The following is an 18,274-nucleotide window of genomic DNA, read 5'->3' as shown; positions in this document are numbered from 1 at the left end:
ACATAAACTTGCAAACAATCGGTATCGGTTATAATAGGGTGACCATACATGCAATTTTTTTATTATTTTTTTGGACGTGTCCTGGCCGGGATTTCTAAGTTGCCTAAAATGTCCAGGGGCCTCATTTATAAAATGTTGCGCAGAAACCATCCTAAATTTGATCTTACGATCATTTCTCAAATATGCGTACGTTTGATTCATAGAATGAACGTACGAACAGAAAATGCGCCAGACGTCTGGCGTCTCTTTCAGATGTGAAATCTATGAATCGCAAATGATCTTCAACTTGCGCGCAATTGAATGGTTTCAGCTCTCTGCCTTGTAAACGACTCCTAACTAATATCATTAACATATAAAATATTACCAATCATTATAATTTAGAACAGCTTACATTTTAAAAAACCTGCAATACTCCGACAATAAAAAGTGCGTACGTCTGCTCTGACCCTGACGTGAAGCTAAGCACTTTTCCACATCAAAGACCGTCTTTATAAATATGAGCTTTGGCGTGGATTTAAGCGTACGCACACTCTAAGATCAAATCTGAGCGTACGCACACTTTATAAATGAGGCCCCTGGTTTTGGCTTTGTTTTCCTACTTGTACAAAGTACAATGACTTAAAGTACATAACTGACCAATGTGGCATGTAAGAAGGCGGAATCTACAGAGAACAGTCAAAGCAATGCAAATACACGTTCATATAATGAATGAGAGAACGTCAATAAGAACAGCCAAAATCTGGAAATTTTTTATCCTGACCAGGACTGGAAAAGAGGACATATGGTCACCCTATTATAACCGATACCGATTATTTGCATGTTTACATGCCGATAACCGATATGCATAAATTAACCATTTATTGCTGGATCTGACATTACAAAACCGATATTTAATTCTGGAAAAATGTAGTAAAAAATCAATTTCGGTCAATTTCTACTCACTATATTTCTGCTGTAGCGAATATGGGAAAACAACCAAAAATCTATATAAACATTCTTTTCTACTAGCCTGTACTCTTTCTACTGGTTCATCCAAATGCACCACATGCATATGATTACAAGCGCGTATCCCGTGATTATCAACAGGTAAATGCGGAAGAGAAGGAAGTCCAGGATGTAGCCCACATGACACCACTGGTTCTGTAGATGGTCTTCTTTTCGTAGAATGGACAAATAAATGTTCATCTCTCTAAGATCCTGACTGATCTGTCTTAGTTCAGGCACATCCAGTGTCATGGATCCAGATGCTAGGGGACAAAAAGCAAACATTTCGCATCTTAAATAGAGGTGTCCACTTCATGCTCCTGGAGGACCAGCGTCCTGATGAGTTTAGCTTCAACAAGCTTCAATACACTTGCCAGGAAGTTTCTAGTGAATCTGAAGACCTTGATTGGTCGAATCAGGTGTGTTAAATTAGGGTTGGAGCTAAACTCTGCAGGACACTGGCCATACAGGAACAGGTTTGGACACCTTTAATTTGAAAGTTAACATCAGGTTCTATTCTTGTCTCACCATTAGTGGACGTCTGTTGACTGGACGTTGATTCTGAGGGCTGGACGACCCATGGATTGGTTTCTTGTTTCCCTTCTAGCTTAGCTAAAGGGTCTTCGGGGAAACTGTAGCAAATAATTCGAGCAATGAAGCGCATCACCAGCACCTGAACCCAGTGTGGCACCTCCCTGTATTTCATTGAATTGTGGTGGAGAACGCAGGTGATGAGGACTGTCTCCAGTAGGCTTATGGTCATGAATGCCAGACACACAGAGAAATAGATACCTAAGGAGGTGAAACCAAATTTTAGAGATATAACTAAATGAATGTTTAAAAAAAGTTGTCAATACTACATAATTCAATTCTTGATCCTTATTGGTCAATCAGGGGTGCGTTTCCCGAACAACGACTTAACTCGCTGATTAACCACCAAAGTACGATGCATTGTTTTGGAAACGAACTAACTAGTCACGACTGTTTCCCGAACACGGTCGCATCTCCGTCGTTTGAACCACATTGGTTCAGCAACATAGGTCCATTGGTAATGACGTCACATGCATATGGTGGAGGAATAACTTCTGCCATTTAACTGATTAGAGATCTCTAAGATGCTGCTGTATTGAACATGGCACCTACTGACTAATTTACTATTTTTTGTTCCATTATTTTGTTGTTTTGTCATTTTGCTTTATTTGATGTTTGATTCATCGCAAGTTCCCTCTTACGTCACACTCTGGGGTTCCCTTAGGCGTTTATGCACATGCGCACTTTTCAAAAATGGCACTTACAAAAATATATAATTAAAATGCATTTTATATTTAGATAGAATGGAAGATACAGATAGTACTGCATGTTAGCTTGCTTGTTGTGCCCAATAACATTTATTTAAGCCCATATATCTTATTAACAAGAAACTATGCTTCTAACCACAGATCGAGAGCTGCAGTTCCAACCACGTAAGTTTGTGACGCTGATTGCGAATGTTCGTTTGAACTATGGTTTCGGGAAACACCGAATCGTTGAACTATGCTGGTAATGACGGAACTTGCAACCATAGTTGGCTAACGATGCTTTTGGGAAACGCACCCCAGGTCAATTGTCCATTGCGAAATTTCATGAGCAAAGAAAGGTCCATTGCCTATTGTCAGTAAAAAATAAAAAATAAAACTGCCTATTGTCAGTCAAACCAAGCAGCTTTCTGTTGACCAACATGACAAATTCACATTACCAACTGAACCCAGTGCAAAATCTGCGCGGGGAAATCTTTTTCTCACAAATGTGTGGATTCCTACTGAAATGACTGGAATTCACCTGCGAAAATTCTGCTGAAAGAAAGTAAATGTGATTTCACGTTAATGCCCAACACACACATACATATACACATTTTATTTGCTAGGGTGTATGTACAGGGCTTATTGTGTAAATGTGGTTATTTAGCATAGTATGTTTATACTGGATGAGCCTTGATTTTGCACTAATTAGTTGGTCCACAAGGTGGCGACACTGATTGTTTCACAGTCAAAAAAGAAACTTTTTCGAGATGAAACAACAAAAACAAACTACTGAATAAATATTTATATATCAATAGATGGCCACGTTGAAGAGTGCTTGTGTGACAGGGTTAAGAAATACCTGCATCTCCAATTTAAACAAGTACAAAGACGTTTTTGTCTGTCATGATTCAGAGAAATTGCACAGACACTGAGATGAACACAAAAAGATTAATCATCTGCGATTGTGCACACTATCAAATAGAGTACACTTTGAAAGACTATGTTTCGGTTGTACACATACACTTGGGAGAAGATTTACTAAATAGGGCAAATTAGTGCGAGACCACAATTCCATAAAAGCACCAATGGGAAAGGAAAGTTCTCCCGGGCTAATATTTTGCTGCCTGTTTTTAGTTAAACCTGACTAGCTTAACCAAAAAAAAAAAAAAAGAAATCGACCGATAATCGGTTTTACCAATATTTTTCCTGATAATTGCATTTTTCCACAATCAGATATCCTGCAGGTTTGCAGGTATAATGTACAAAATGTGCAAATATTAGGAAAGGAAAATGCAAAGAAAAATGTGCAAATATCAGTAAAATATTGGTACAACGATTATCAGTTGATCTTTTGTTAAGCCATCAAAGGTTTTCTCTTCTTAAACCCAATGTAGACTAACATTTTGATACAAACGCTTGAGGCCAGATTGAAGAAAATTAAAGTTCACACATTGCTTCACACTGGTGTGTTGTGGCTAATTGACCTATTAAAGGTGTCCCATTAGCAGTGCTGGGAAGCAGGTCATTCATAATGAGAAGAAAGACTGTATATCCCAGAATGAGGGTCATTTTGAAAGAGGATCGATCCACGCTGTGCGGCGGCAAGTAGAAGGACAGGATGTCAATAATCATGAGGAAAGAGCTGGGGATGATCAGGTTCACCACATACAGTATCGGACGTCGCTTTATCACCACCTGCAGGATGGAAACAGTAAGACTTGGACTGACATATATTTAGCTTGAAGTGCTGTATGTTTTTTGGAATATTTATTTTGGAATATCACACATTTACCGAGCTCTGCACGTGACATGCGGTAGTAAAAATGTCTTGTTATTCATGGCCAATAAATAAAGAATTCATTTCTAAGACTAATTTGTTTCCTCTTTTTAATTTGGTTAATTTTTGGGCACACTTTAAGGAAACAAATTAGTCAAATGTGGCCACAAATGAATAATTATCTCAATTCTGATTATTCTTGCAATTCTGAGAAGAGTTCATTGTGAAATAAAAAGTCGCAATTACCCTTTTTATTTTTTATTCTGTGAAAAAACAAAAAAAAAAAAAAAACAGAATTTTTAGAAAAAAGTTAAAGTTGCAAGATGTAAACTCATAATTCCAAGAAACAAGTCAGAAATATGAGAAGCAAACTTGCAGTTCTGAGAAAAAAAGGAAAAATTACTGATTTAAACTTGCAATTCTGAGATACAGACATCCAAGAAATTCAAATTCCAAGAAAAAGTCCAAATTATGAGATGTAAACTCAGAATTGAGATAAAAAAAGTCAGAATTGCCATATGTAAACTCAGAATTCCAAGAAAAATGTTTAGAATTGTGAGATGTAAATTCAGAATTCTGAGAGAAAAGTCAGAATTGCGATATGTAATCTCAGAATTCTACAAAATTCAGAGAAAAAAGTCAAAATTGTGAGATGTAAATTCAGAATTCCAAGAAAAAGGTCAGAATTATGATTTAACCTCACAACTGAGAAAAAAAAAAATTGAATTGCGAGAGATAAATTCAGAATTCTGATAAAATTCAAAATTCTGAGAAAAAAAGTCCAAATTGTGAGATGTAAACTCAGAATTCCAAGAAAAAAAGTTATATATATATATATATATATATATTTTTTTTTTTGGCAGAAATAAGCTTCTGTAGTACACATTGTTACAATGTTATAATGACATATGTTATAAGTTGTCAAATGTAGTAGGTCATTTGGGTATAAAAATGTGCACATACAACTAGATACTAGAGAAACAGAGTAGTATGTTAGTATGCTATTCTAAACACAGCCTATTATATGCCCTGCTTTTGTCTCTTTCTTACCCAGAAAGTGATGATGTCCCATTCATCTATTCCGAACTTCAAAATGTCAGCATCACCTGAGATAAACACAAGCTCCCACTCTCCACTGGCCTGTAGGTAACGCTTCGAGTTTTCTGTCATCTCCTTAAAGGACAGGGCAGGACTAACACGGACGTCCTTTACTGAAGGGGTTACAGGTTTTACAGGTGTTAGAATCCTTACACTTAAAGAAACACATTCATAAAACAGGAAATTATGTCAGACCCTCGTGACTGTGTGTCAAGGTCAGTAAGTCTTATTTTTAAAAATAAAGTTTTATTAGATTTAAAAAGTATATATTTTTAATACTATTAAGGTGTGTGCATTGACACGAATTCAAGATGCAAGGAAAATGTATTTATGATGTTTTAATGGATGGTTACACCACTTGACATTAATCAAGGCATTAAATTTAAACTTCAAAATTGGCATTCGGTTACTACAATATGTTGACTTTAAATTACTGCATGCGAAAGTCCACAGAAACTAACAAGACAGATTAAGTGGGTCTTCACAAACCGCAGACACAGATAAAGGGAAATGCTTTCATGGCAAATATATGCTGAGATGGCAGGAAATGAGGTGCCGTTACTTGTATGCATGTAGGAGCCGAAGGTGAAAGAGCAGTTCTGTATGTCGAAAGGGAAACTGAAGATCTGTAGGTTACAGGCGCTAACAAGCCTCAACATCCTATCATAGCGGATGTGGCCCGTGTGGTTCACATACACATAAGGACAGGCCTGAGATACATCGTCATCCACACTAAACAGGAGAAAAGAGAGAGTTCAAATTATTTAGGATTTTTTTTTAGATTACTTGTAGTCTGTATTATTTGAAACCTTCTGCTAAGCCAAAAATAGTCCAGTTAATAGAATTGGCCTAGAAACAAGACGAACACTGCAACAATATTACATAGCTATTTAATTCGTTTTTAAATCTTCCGAGGACATTATTGCTACAGTTTTGTTTATAGTTAATTAGCTAACCATAATGATAGCTGTACAGAGTGCTTATGTTTTTCTTATATATTATTCCTGAAGATATGGGATAACATTTCTCTGGTGAGAATGTGTTGATTTGTATTTTTATATGTATTAATGCAATATTACAGGATGTTATCTTTTTTAATGTCTTGTTAGCTAATGCCTTCATCTTGTTGTATTATGACTGTAGTCCATTACTGATTCCAAATTACAGATTTACAGAAATGTACTATGTAACATAATTCATTACATTACACATTTTAGGATTACTTTCAGACTACTTTCTGGTTATTTTTAGATTACTTTTGACTTAACATGTTTATCACATTGATTTATATAGGATAATCTTGTACCATATTGATATAAAAATACAAAGAGATAGAAAATATATTATTAAAGATATAAGAAACATCATGAAGTGCATTAAGCATTACATTATGTCAAGTTTAATGAAACGCTAACAATAAAATAAATAATAAAAATGGAAATTAAAATAAATAATTTAAAAATAACAATGGAACACTTAGTAAAAACAGCAATATATTTTATTTAACTGCATGTCATGTGACCATTAATCAATTGCAGAGAACTGTGAACATGCAAATGTGTTACTTAATTATCAACTTATTAGCTTAAAAATCGAAGTACTTCTCAAGAAAATATATTAGGTGAAAGAAGTTTGACTGACAAAAAAAAATAAAAATTGGAATCCCTGCATTACATGTAGGCTAAATAAGAAATAAGCTGAATTTTAATGTGCTTTAAAGACAAGTGACTACCCTGCTAAAAAAAACAAAACAATAGAAGCCCACTAGAAACCATCACAGAAATTCTAATGGTTTGCATTAAAATACCATTATAAACCATTAGCTTTTTCCAGTAAAACCATTACAAAATTCCTTTTTGTAGTGTGTTTTGGGCATTTTTCCAATAGGATTTAACATCCCACCAATACAATCCATCACATACCAGTAGACACCATTATAGTTTCCATTAAAACCAATACAATTCCCATTAAAACCATTAAATCCATTACATTTTCTATTGTGTTTTGGGCAGGGTTCTATTAGTTTTTTTTTAAGCATAATTCAAATAGGCTAATTATTAACCTGTTCATCAGTAGTTGATGCAATGTTTACATGTTGAGAAAACAATTACCACCACATTTTTCTAAGTAGGCCTTCCTAATTTTTGGAATCTGATTACATAACCCAGATTACATGTAATCAGTTGATACTCAGCACTGATTGCAGATATAAATATTCATACATTCGTATAAGCACGTTTGCAGACGCACAATAAACTTGTTCTAGTTGGCTTTGACCAGCTATGCCAATGAGGCATCTGTGTTTGTACATCTATGAAGGCAACACTAGCGTCCACACCAACGAACGATAACGTTATTTATTGCGAGTTGCAGTTTTGCCATCTGCCGCTTTAAACTCGGGTGGATTCTGATTGGCTGTCAGTTTTTATGGTTTATCCGCTATCCCAATTGGTGAACCATACCATTCATTCTCCCAAAAAATGTCCCAAACCTCCACAGTAGAGGGCACTCACAACTCATAAACGATAATGTCTGGAGTCCAGAGATCTTTGACAGGAAGAGAGATCTTCGTAATGCTGTCACAGGCGTCTGGATCCCAGATGAGGAACTCATGGAACCAGTACTATAACAAAATATGATTGGAGAACAGGATTGTGAAATATTCAGGTGATTATTGAAACATCTCTTAGTGTTTATGCACCAAACCTACCAGCCTGAGCCAGAGGAATGTGGTAAGAATTTGTGCTTTTTCATTCTGCAAAACAAAACAAGCATCAGATGTTCAAACACAAGTACAGTTTACACAACTAGAGACATACAGCTGGTCCTGCACTGACTCACCACTCCCAAGATAGCGTAGAGAGTGAAGGAGATGTTGGTTATGGTGGGGGTGCTGAGGTTGACAGAAGGTCTGAAGGACTTCTTGTCAATGACTTCCTGTAGAGAGTCATACGTGGGTCCACTTTGTCCTTCTTCACAGCGAAGCATATTCACCAGACACGATACTTAACATGACCATAAACCAGGAGAAATTGCTTAGAAATTCATTTGATGTACATTTATTAGCATGCAGTCAGCAAACACAGTTCTAAAATGTATCTGGACACTTAAAAATGTACAGATATTACATAAAAAAATAATAAAATTCAAAAAAATATAGAAGTGTTTAATATTTTAAACACAAAAAGTATTCTGACATTTTCAGTGTAAATGTATATTGTTTGATCATCCCTAATGGGTATTTCTAGCATATTTAACTTTGACACTGAATTAAAAGTAGTGCATATCTAATCTTATAAATGTACGTAGAACATAAATGTACATAAAGGAGAAATAAATGTATGCTATATATTACAGAAACTGTATACAACAGATCCTGTAACATGGGTGAGATCAGTTTATCCATTTTAGAAATTAGCGACAAGTGATGAAATCACATTACAATTACAGAAGCTGTAATAAAGTAAAATACATCGCGTTATAATTTTATTTGTCCAAACAGCTATGACAAAGATAAATATGTGAATGTTATTCCAATGTTTGTAATGTATAGCACAAAAAAATAAAAATAAAAAAAAACGCTTACAAAAAGACAATTGATTATAAAGGGTAATTCTGAATCATTGAATCATCAACCCAATCTCATGAAAGTGTGTATAAATAGTACTCCGAATAAAAATGAAAACTTGTGGTATTGATACACAAAAAAATGGACTTTGGCGTGTAAATGCTACGCGATGGGTAGGATTAGGGTTGTGGGGTAGATGTGTATCATATCTACGCGAAAACTGCGTTTTATATGCACGCCAAACACGTTCGTATCATATATACGCCAAAGTCCATTTTTGCATATCAATACCACAAGTTTTCATTTATATTTGGCATACTATTTATACGGATTTTCATGAGACCGGGCTCAGATATTGCATAGTTGTTTTTAACAAAGACAAAATTTTAACTGACCAAAACATTAAGTCTGTGATCTACATAAAAGTTTAATTCATTACCTTTAAGTAGAATGAAAAATGGCAGAATAAAACGCCAAAGATGTCCCATAATGCTCCGTGTGGATGAGATATCGTTTTGTTTAAAACTGCTCACCATTTACTTCCACGGGTGAAATGTGATGACTTTACTGGCACCATCATGTGCGCTTACATGTTGTTTAACACCTTCGGTAACCACTGACCTATCTTGTTTTAATAGCTTTGGATCCGTTTGGTTGGAACTCATTAGTGATGTACCTGTTTTCCATTAGATGATAAAAAACATGCTCAGTTCCACACATTTAATTAGAAGAAAGAACACCTTTCACGCTTGGGCTATTATGGCTCCTCAAGACATTATTAAATCTATTTTAACATATTAAATCATCTTGAATATATTTCCAGTTTTTCTATATACCATGGGTTGTTTTATATTTTTGTGATACCACCTAGAAATCCAGAGACTGGCCTTGTTTGTAGGTTACTTAACATATTGCATTTTTAAGAGCATTTTCTTGTGGCTTCTTTTATTGTCATGCATCAAATTAATAACTATCATTAACTATAATTGTTAATTTAGAAATGCATTACCCTATGCTTATTTCAATACATATATTTAACATTAAATCACAATAACTAAAATCAATAAATCCTTTAAAAAACAAACAAACACAAAACCAGGAGCAAAGTTTGTTTGATATTTAAATAATATTTTAGTATTATTTAATAATATAACATTTGAAAGTGACAGTGAAAAAAGTCATATTTGCTATTTATGTTACCAAAGCTAACAAAACATGTTTTGATGATACAGATACAACAGAAAGTCAGATTCTACTTATTTACTAATCTTTAATATATATATATATTTTTTTACATTTTTTTAATAAGATTTAAATCTCTATGGAATTTTAAGTATTGGGACACTTAAAGGGTTAGTTCACCCAAAAATGAAAATTCTGTCATCATGAACTCTCCCTTAAGTTGTTAAAAACTAACAGTTGCCGGTAGACTTTTTTTTTGCCATTAAGTCAATGGCTACTGTCAACTGTTTGGTTACCAACATTCTTCAAAATATCTTTTTTTTTTTGAGTTTGAAACAACTTGAGGGTGAGTAGAAATTATACCCAATAAAGAGTATAAAGCTACAGTGTTTTGTTGAAGATCCCTTTCGTTACATCAGAAATAAATCATGACATCAGAGTTTTGGTGTCATCAGTTTACAGAGCAGACAATAATAAATCACGACCTTTTGTCTAGACTGTATGAGTACAGCCACAGAACCATAATTGTGCTTAAACTCACAACGATAAAGAGACTATACATTACAAAGAGCACACGGTCAATGACCTGACCAAACATGAACCAATCATCTGTTCTGTTGTCATTACTGAAGTGCTCTTCAACTTGGTGACGGATGGCCAATAAATCCGTACTCATCTTCTTCATTTCATCAAGGCATTGTTCCCAGACTCTCACTGGACTTGCACCAACTAGTTCTGTCTTTGGAATATCAGTCATGGTGTTTTTGTAGAAAGTGCACTCAGATGTGTTTGCTGTGGCAAGAAACAAGACCGCCATTGGAAAACATCTTTTACACCAATGATATGAATTCTGACATCAGGTGCGCACCAATAAAGTGATACTGTAAGACAAAATATATTGGCTTCCGAAAAGAGTCTTACCTTCAAAGTGTTTATCGCAAGATTTCTTCATACAAGCAAGTCGAGCTAGATATTTCAGGACCAGAATCTTGAGCCACTTGGGTAAGGGAGGCAAGTCACGGGAACCATACACAACATTGGTGATGAGGATAGTCTCAAGGAGACTTGCTACCATCAAGGCCAAACAGAGTGAGAAGAACACATCTAGATCGAGAGAGAAAGATAAGATTGGAGGTAAAGAAGGATCACCTAACCTGCTGAAAAGATCAAGTTAGAGTCCCAAAAGTATTGTAAACCACTGTAGAGAGCATTGATACCATTGATGACCAGGGGTGCACTTCCCAAAACCATCGTTAGCTAACTATGGTCACTAGTTCCATTGAACTCCAGAACTTGCGACCATATTTTATTTTGGGAAACGCACCCCAGGCTGGTTTATGCCAAAATGTAAATCAGAAAAACTCAAGCCGGGGTGCCCAATCTTGTTCCTGGAGATCTACAGTACTTACCTGCAGAGTTCAATTTCAACCCTGACTGAACACACCTGTTATTATCAAGTGCTTCTTAAAATCTTAATTAGCTGGTTCAGCTGTGTTTGATCAAAGTTGGAGCTGAACTGTACAGGAAGGTAGATCTCCACGAACAGGATTGGGCACCCTGGACTTAAGCTTATTGACCAGGATGATCTTCATGATACAACTGGTCAACTCAAAGAGGTCTGTAATACCTTGAGAAAGCTAGGACGCTGATTGGCTCACATCCCATTTGTTTACATAGAGTGTAGGGTTTATGATCTACACTGCAGCCAGCCCTCAGATGGCAACTGGAAAGTTTTGGCTTAACATTTCAGGATGTTCACACTTGCTCCAACTCTAATTAAACACACCTGAGCCAAAGTAATTGAGGTCTTTAGACTCACTAGGGCTGCAATCCACTCCACGTTTAGACACGCACTCACAAACTTCACTAAGCACTTCCCCTTGGGGGAAGTACATTCCACTTTGTGAAGTTTATATGGACAGACCCTCCAGTGTTGCCAAGTCCGTGGTTTTCCCCGCTACTTTAACACTCTTTCCGCGGGATGTTTTTCATGTCTGCAGGTTGAAGCGACTCCAATAATGTGATATTTAGCCCCTGGAATGCAACTTTTACCAGGGGAACCCCTCCAAAAAAAAATTATTTTATCCCCTGGAACACAATTTTTACCAGGTGATCCCCCCTGAAGAGCAAGTGGGCTACTTTTGGGATAGTTTTGAGTAGCAATTGGGTTTTGCTGTGAAAACCTGGCAACCCTGAGACACTTGACCCCTCGATTTTGACAGAGGGAGCGAGTCTGCTTCATATGCACACCTCAGGCCACTCCATAGACCACAATGCAACACGATTATGACATAATCGCAGATCGTGTTTAATTTATCCCCACCCCAAACAACTCTATAATATATAATTCTTTTTTTTTTTTACATTTATATCAACCCAAGCATACTTAATGCTGCACCAAACTAATTCGTAAGAGAATAAATTTAAACAATAAACCAACTCCATAGCGGATTCTAAGTGATCAAGGACTTACAAAGGGGCGAATTCACTAAGAAGTTACACAACTTTTGGGTGTGTTATTTCCTACTTGTTTTCAGCTTTGTCTTCTGTTGTTTTATTGACGTTTTCCATCCTCTTCTTTAGCTAATTCTTTAAAAGTAAAGGGTTCCAGTTCAGCCCATTCTAAGGGTTCCACCAGAAGTAGGCACTCCAGCCCTAACTGGTTCATGCCATCTTTGGTTTGTCAAGAAAGTATTGCTGTGTAGACTGCACCAGCATCCCACTCTGGAGACCATCAACTTATGCTGGTGATCATCTGGGGCCACATTTTAGCAGAGTAAAGACAAAAATATGCAAAATGAGTGAATAAGAAGGTTTGACAACATACTTATGAGTGGTAAGTTGTTTCCAGTGACGGGCAGCAGGTCGTTCATTAGCAGCAGGAAGACGGTGTAGCCCAAGATGAGGGTCATTTTGAAGGAAGCACGGTCCACGCTTTGAGGTGGCAGCAGAAAGCTGAAGAGATCCACAGAAAGCAGGAAGCTGCTGGGAATCAGGAGGTTCACCACATACAGTGTAGCTCGACGTCTCAGGACAATCTATTCCACAATGAGTGAGGACATTAGTGTTTATCAAGTATAAATTTCACAGTAGAAAAAAAAAATAACACAAAGGGGCGAATTCACTAAGAAGTTGCAGAACTTTTGGGTGTGGTATTTCCTACTTGTTTTCAGCTTTGTTCTCTGTTGTTTCATTGACGTTTTCCATCCTCTTCTTTAGCTAATTCTTTAAAAGTAAAGACCCAACTGTGAGTGTTGGAACCAGGTTGGTCTACAAAAATATGTCAACCCTTCAACACTCTATTGAGTTGTAATCCATTAGGTGGATTTGGACTCATTACAGATTGTGCCAACGAGATACATCACAGAAATCTTCAAAGAAGCATGGGAAATCCAGATGGAGCAAAACGTCCGAAGGATTTCACCAAATTGTAAGAGTTATTTGTTTTATTTAATTTATCTTGAACTTTGTCATTGAAACTAGCATGTATAAACTTTAATTAAACCCCAACCCTAACCCTATTTAAGAATCAATATAAAAGAAATCTATACCTGTATGACATTACGCTCTACCCACATTGGACAAGCAGTTTGGAAAATGGATGGATGGACGATTCAGCTGTAGGCACCAACTTCTTGTGAGATGCAGGAATTAATTCGGCACATCCCTCACAGTGCATTATGGGTATTCTCTAGTATACATCGGTTGTATACTCACTATCGCAGTACACAATGGGATTGAATGAGTACACTCGATAATGTCCACTATGGTTTTGGACACCACTACAAATGGCTGTCCCCTTAAAAAGTGCCTTATTTAAGGGTAAAGTGGCGATTTCAGGCACAGCAAAGGTCTTCAGATTCACTATAAACTTCCAAGCAAGTGTGTTGAAGCTGTTTGGAGCTAAACTCTGCAGGACGTTGGTCCTCCAGGAGCAAGATTAGACACCCCTGGTGTAGTCAAACACACTTTCAGCTTGTTTTGTTGATGTCTGGATCACAGTGGTGCAGCAGTGCTGCACAGTCCCAGTCACATGCACCAAATCATGACGGTCGCTGTGATTTTGCCAAGTAAGACGTGTTCCTGGATCAACATCTTTTGTTGATCCTGGATCAACATTACTGTACAAAAATATAGATTTAACCCAATCCCTACCCCTTAACCTAACCCTACCCATAATTTATTCCTAAAATCAGTGTGAAATGATAGCTGATTAACAAGGGTGTAGAAGCACCTAACCCAGATCGTAAGCCTAAAACAGATATTTCCTGAAAATTTACCGCTCAGTTCTGATTGGTTGATTGGAATGTTGTTCCAGGATCAACAAGGATGTTGGTCGAGGAACATGTTGTACTTGGTGAAATCATGTTCACCAATCATGACAGTATCGCTTGCAATTCTTAGTGAATTCCCCTCCAAATCTAAAATGGCACCAACATAAACAATGAGGTTATCCCATCCCCCTTCCAGAAATTGCTGTACAGGTTTTTCTGCTCTCATGTCTATCAGCTCCCACTCTCCTTTAGTTGTCATCGCTTCAAGAGGATTTTTGAATATCTGCTCCACTGGCAGAAGGAAGAACAACTGAACATCATCACCTAGAAAAAGAGACCAATAGGTACAATATAATCAGTAGTAATAATAAGTAGCCAAACAGGAACATACTTTTCTCAGTTTTGCTTACTTACGAGAGTGTTTATAAGAGTTGAACGTGTATGTACAGTTTTGAAAATCAAACGGAAAGGTGTAGATGTCCAGTCTGCAGGAGCTGATCACGTGAAACGGCCGTCCGTCATGCACCAGACCAGTGTTGGTCACATAGATGTAATTTGTTTCTGGTGCTCGGTTTTCATCCATGCTGCAAAATGATGGTGGGTAGCAGGTTAAAGTTTATGGATGTCCATTGCAAGTGCGTAAACACTACTTTTTCCCGTATTCAGTAGTCATAGCTGTTTCATTCAATATTTGCAACTTACAATTCATTGATGACGATGTCTGGAATCCATATCCTTTCTCTTGGTAGTGAGATCTTTTTCGTTCCACACTCAGCAGGATCCCAGCTCAAACCTTCAATCTGCCACCTCTACAAAAAATAATAATTCAACTAGTGATATTGCTTCTAGTGCCTGGAAGTGTTTAGCACTGTAAAATGTGAATGGATCATGTGAAATGACTATTGATGCCATGAGAGTATGGCATTGGCACTATTGGCATATGGCACTACTAAACCAGGAGTGTGTGATATTTATCATCTGCGGAGGGCCGGATTTATGCATAGGCTTCCTATGCTCGCTCGTCCAGAGAGGGCTCAAGTACAATGAAGAGATATTATTTTTGTTAATTTATGGGCTACGTACAACAGCAAAATAACCAAACCCCCCAAAAGCAATGATCAAATAAATGCAACAAACAATAGGAAGAAAAATAACAAACTATTTGCATGTTTTCCACCTTTTTATTTACAGAAAGCATGTTTTCCTTCTCCCACTCTCTCTTACAAACGCACACATACGCATAACATACATTTATTTTGCCTGTCACAATAAGAGGTAAATCCGTCCCTGCATCTGCGATGATATCGTAATTGTTGTTTATGCGAACTGACATTGTCGAGTATGTCACTCTCTTTGCAAAAAACAAAGATAAACACGTCTTGACAATCCAAAAGCATTTACTTTGTGATGAAGCCTATTAGAATGCAGGTATGAAAGCAAAAAACATCCCTGAATGGGATTTTGTTTTTAATATTTGTACGATGCAAAATAGTTAAAGGGATAGTTCACCCAAAAATGAAAATTCTGTCATTAATTACTCACCCTCAAGTCGTTCCAAACCCGTCAGACCTTCGTTCACCTTCGGAACCGAAATTAAGATATTTTTGATGGAATCCGAGAGCTCTCTGAACCTCCATGCTGCCTTGTATGGTGATCATAATCCACATCAGATCTCAAACAGAAGTTATTTCAAAATCTTGTTGCTGTCGGAAAGTGAGTTTTGCGCTAAAATTATTTTAAAAGTCTTTAATGCTGTTGTTATAGCTGTGAACTATATGAAATGATCCGCGGCGCTGAAGCTCTCCAGATGGCCCATTTTCAGGGGGCCAAAAACCTTGGCCGTTTGCCCCAAGGAAGTAATCTACACACTTCTGATCACTTACATGGTTTCTAAGTGAATCAGCCATTTTGAATTAATCATTTGAATGAATGCTGCCACCCACTGGTTGTTTTAGTGTCTTATTTATTTATCTATCCATGACATACCTACCAGCACAAAAACACACTCAGCAATATCTCAGCAAGATTTTGTAAAACAATATTGTTTAATTATCATTATTGGAAAAAATGGCAATAAATATTGGGATTTTTTTTTATTTTTTTTGTCAATATCACACACCCCTAGTCTAAACAGTGTATTTGTTGACTCTTACCATCCTCACCCACAGATATGTTTCCAACACCTGTGATTTTTCATTCTGAAAGGGAAAATAATGCAATCTGTAAGCATTTCTATAATATTAAGTGGGATTAGTACTATAAAAATGTCATGATTTTGTAAGTGTTAAGTCAAAGTTGCTTACCACTCCTAAGATTCCATAGAGAGTCAAGTCTACAGTGACGTTGGTGGGAGTACTCAGACTTATAACTGGCCTTGCATCGCTGTAGAGGATGACTTCCTCTCTCATGGCATTAAGGAGTGATTTTGTTGTTGGTTCTGAACATTTTAATGACTCTACAGATCCTAGCAAGAGAGCTGAAAGAGAAAAACCTGAATAAAGCATAAAGCATTTCTTGTAATAATAGTGGACAATGCAATTTGTTTGTTAATTAATGTTTTTTTCTTCTGTCAAATCACCTCAAATGTTCTTGCTTTAAAATCACAGTCATTTGAAACAGATTAAGAAAAAAAAAAAAAATTGTATGGAAATGAATCTTACAGTGTATAATGAAGCAGTTGGTGATCAACTGGAGCCAAGTGAGAGTGGCGTACCATGTAATAACCTGTTGAATATCCAATTGGGTTACACTTTATTTTAAGGTGTCATTGTTACAGTGCAATTATACACTTAAGTACTGAGTAATATTAATTAACTACATGCAATCTCTATCTAATTCTATTCTTAAAAAAAAAAAAACTGCCCCTTTTAGATTTGAACTTTATTCATTTACTAACTGCTTGAAACTAACACTACACTGTAAAAAAAAAAAAGAAAAGTTGAACAAACTTAAAATTTTAAGTCAACCAGCTTCAGCAGATTTTTGAGTTTTCTCAACTTGTCGTTTTAAGTTTATACGACAAAAAATTGAGAATCTCTCAAAATTAAGTTGAGCAAACTCAAAAATCTGCTGAAGCTGGTTGCCTTAAAATTTGAAGTTGGCTCAACCTTTTTTTTTTTTTTTAACAGTGTAGCTTCTCTATTCTTTTTATTCTTTTTGTATTCTGTTTGTTTTCTTTTTATTTATTTTACAATTAACAAAAAGCAAAAAAGGCCTCTAATACTAGCTTGCTCTATTCTTTTTCTATTCTATCTGTTTTCTTTTTATTTATTATATAATTAAAAAAGAAAAACCTTGCAACGTGTACTGCGTTAAGCTAACTGAGACTTGTTATAGCACTTACACATTGCTCTTTTGTTGATTTTGATTGCTTCCATTGTCCTCATTTGTAAGTCGCTTTGGATAAAAGCGTCTGCTAAATGACTAAATGTAAATGTATGTAATATAATTACTGTATGGTTAGGTTTAGGATTAGGGTTTGGTTTAGGGTTACTTGCATGTAATTACATATAATTAATTGTTATTATAATAGTAAGTACATGTAACGTGTAACAAGGACACCTTAAAATAAAGTGTTAACTCCAATTGCAATATATAGCAAATAATCTTAAAATACAACCTCACCAATTAAATACAGCAAAAATGATAAACTCTCATTACCAAGATTCTTCAAGATATTAAACTAAATTAAATTAAAAATTTGAATTTCAAAATGTTAAAAAATTATGACAGAAAAAATTAAAACTCAAGAAAAAAAAAAAACTGACAAAAACACACAACAAAAAAATTTATGATAGCTATTAATCTTTTCAAACTAGAACAAAGTGTATTAAAAAAGTTTTTTTTCCCCCAAAACACATAAATTTAAAATGAAATATTATAACACCAAATACAGTCTTACCTGCGTTCTTGGAAGACGGATAGAAGCCATCAGGTCCTCAATAACCAGGACTGCAAGTAAATGTTTAGCAGAATTTTTTCCCTTTGCCAATTTTTTGTGTGTGGAGGTTTGGATAGCAGAATGGAGAGTGAACATAACATAAATACTTGCTTTTTATATGACTTATTTGTTTAAACAAATTAGAATAACCACAAGGGGGTTCGCTCTCAT

The 18,274-nt window shown here is 36.0% G+C and overlaps 1 protein-coding gene across 5 annotated transcripts; it reads right to left on the bottom strand.

Annotated features, from left to right (window-relative positions):
- Nucleotides 1–986: 986 nt before the first annotated feature.
- Nucleotides 987–11,648, bottom strand: LOC131530653 (5-hydroxytryptamine receptor 3A). 5 transcript variants are annotated; one of them, XM_058761033.1, is made up of 11 exons: nucleotides 11,517–11,648; nucleotides 10,811–10,993; nucleotides 10,517–10,681; nucleotides 7,981–8,144; nucleotides 7,850–7,894; nucleotides 7,653–7,762; nucleotides 5,702–5,871; nucleotides 5,092–5,252; nucleotides 3,749–3,959; nucleotides 1,513–1,776; nucleotides 987–1,247 (listed from the first exon to the last, which is right to left on the bottom strand). In XM_058761033.1, the coding sequence occupies exons 2-11, from the start codon at nucleotides 10,962–10,964 to the stop codon at nucleotides 1,021–1,023; spliced, it is 1,671 nt and encodes a 556-aa protein (XP_058617016.1). In that variant the 5' UTR covers nucleotides 10,965–10,993; nucleotides 11,517–11,648; the 3' UTR covers nucleotides 987–1,020. The 5 variants fall into 5 exon arrangements, with proteins under 5 accessions (XP_058617016.1, XP_058617017.1, XP_058617015.1 ...); XM_058761034.1 differs by lacking the exon at nucleotides 11,517–11,648 and adding an exon at nucleotides 11,299–11,427; XM_058761032.1 differs by lacking the exon at nucleotides 11,517–11,648 and adding an exon at nucleotides 11,044–11,161 and having other exon boundaries at nucleotides 10,811–10,957.
- Between the last annotated feature and the right edge of the window lie 6,626 nt (nucleotides 11,649–18,274).

Source organism: Onychostoma macrolepis, chromosome 22 (assembly GCF_012432095.1).
Source record: "Onychostoma macrolepis isolate SWU-2019 chromosome 22, ASM1243209v1, whole genome shotgun sequence".
Classification (NCBI taxonomy): Eukaryota; Metazoa; Chordata; class Actinopteri; order Cypriniformes; family Cyprinidae; genus Onychostoma; species Onychostoma macrolepis.
This window is presented reverse-complemented; position numbering and strand designations above follow the sequence as displayed.

What these genes read in the sequence shown, in the direction of transcription:
- LOC131530653 (XM_058761032.1), bottom strand. Translation starts at nt 11,140, where the DNA reads ATGGTTTTGGGAAGTGCACCCCTGGTCATCAATGGTATCAATGCTCTC. An exon ending in TTGCGATAAACACTTTGAAG is followed by an intron (nt 10,682 to 10,810) that starts GTAAGACTCTTT and finishes TTCTTGCCACAG; the next exon opens with CAAACACATCTGAGTGCACT. An exon ending in CCAAGTTGAAGAGCACTTCA is followed by an intron (nt 8,145 to 10,516) that starts GTAATGACAACA and finishes GGTCATGTTAAG; the next exon opens with TATCGTGTCTGGTGAATATG.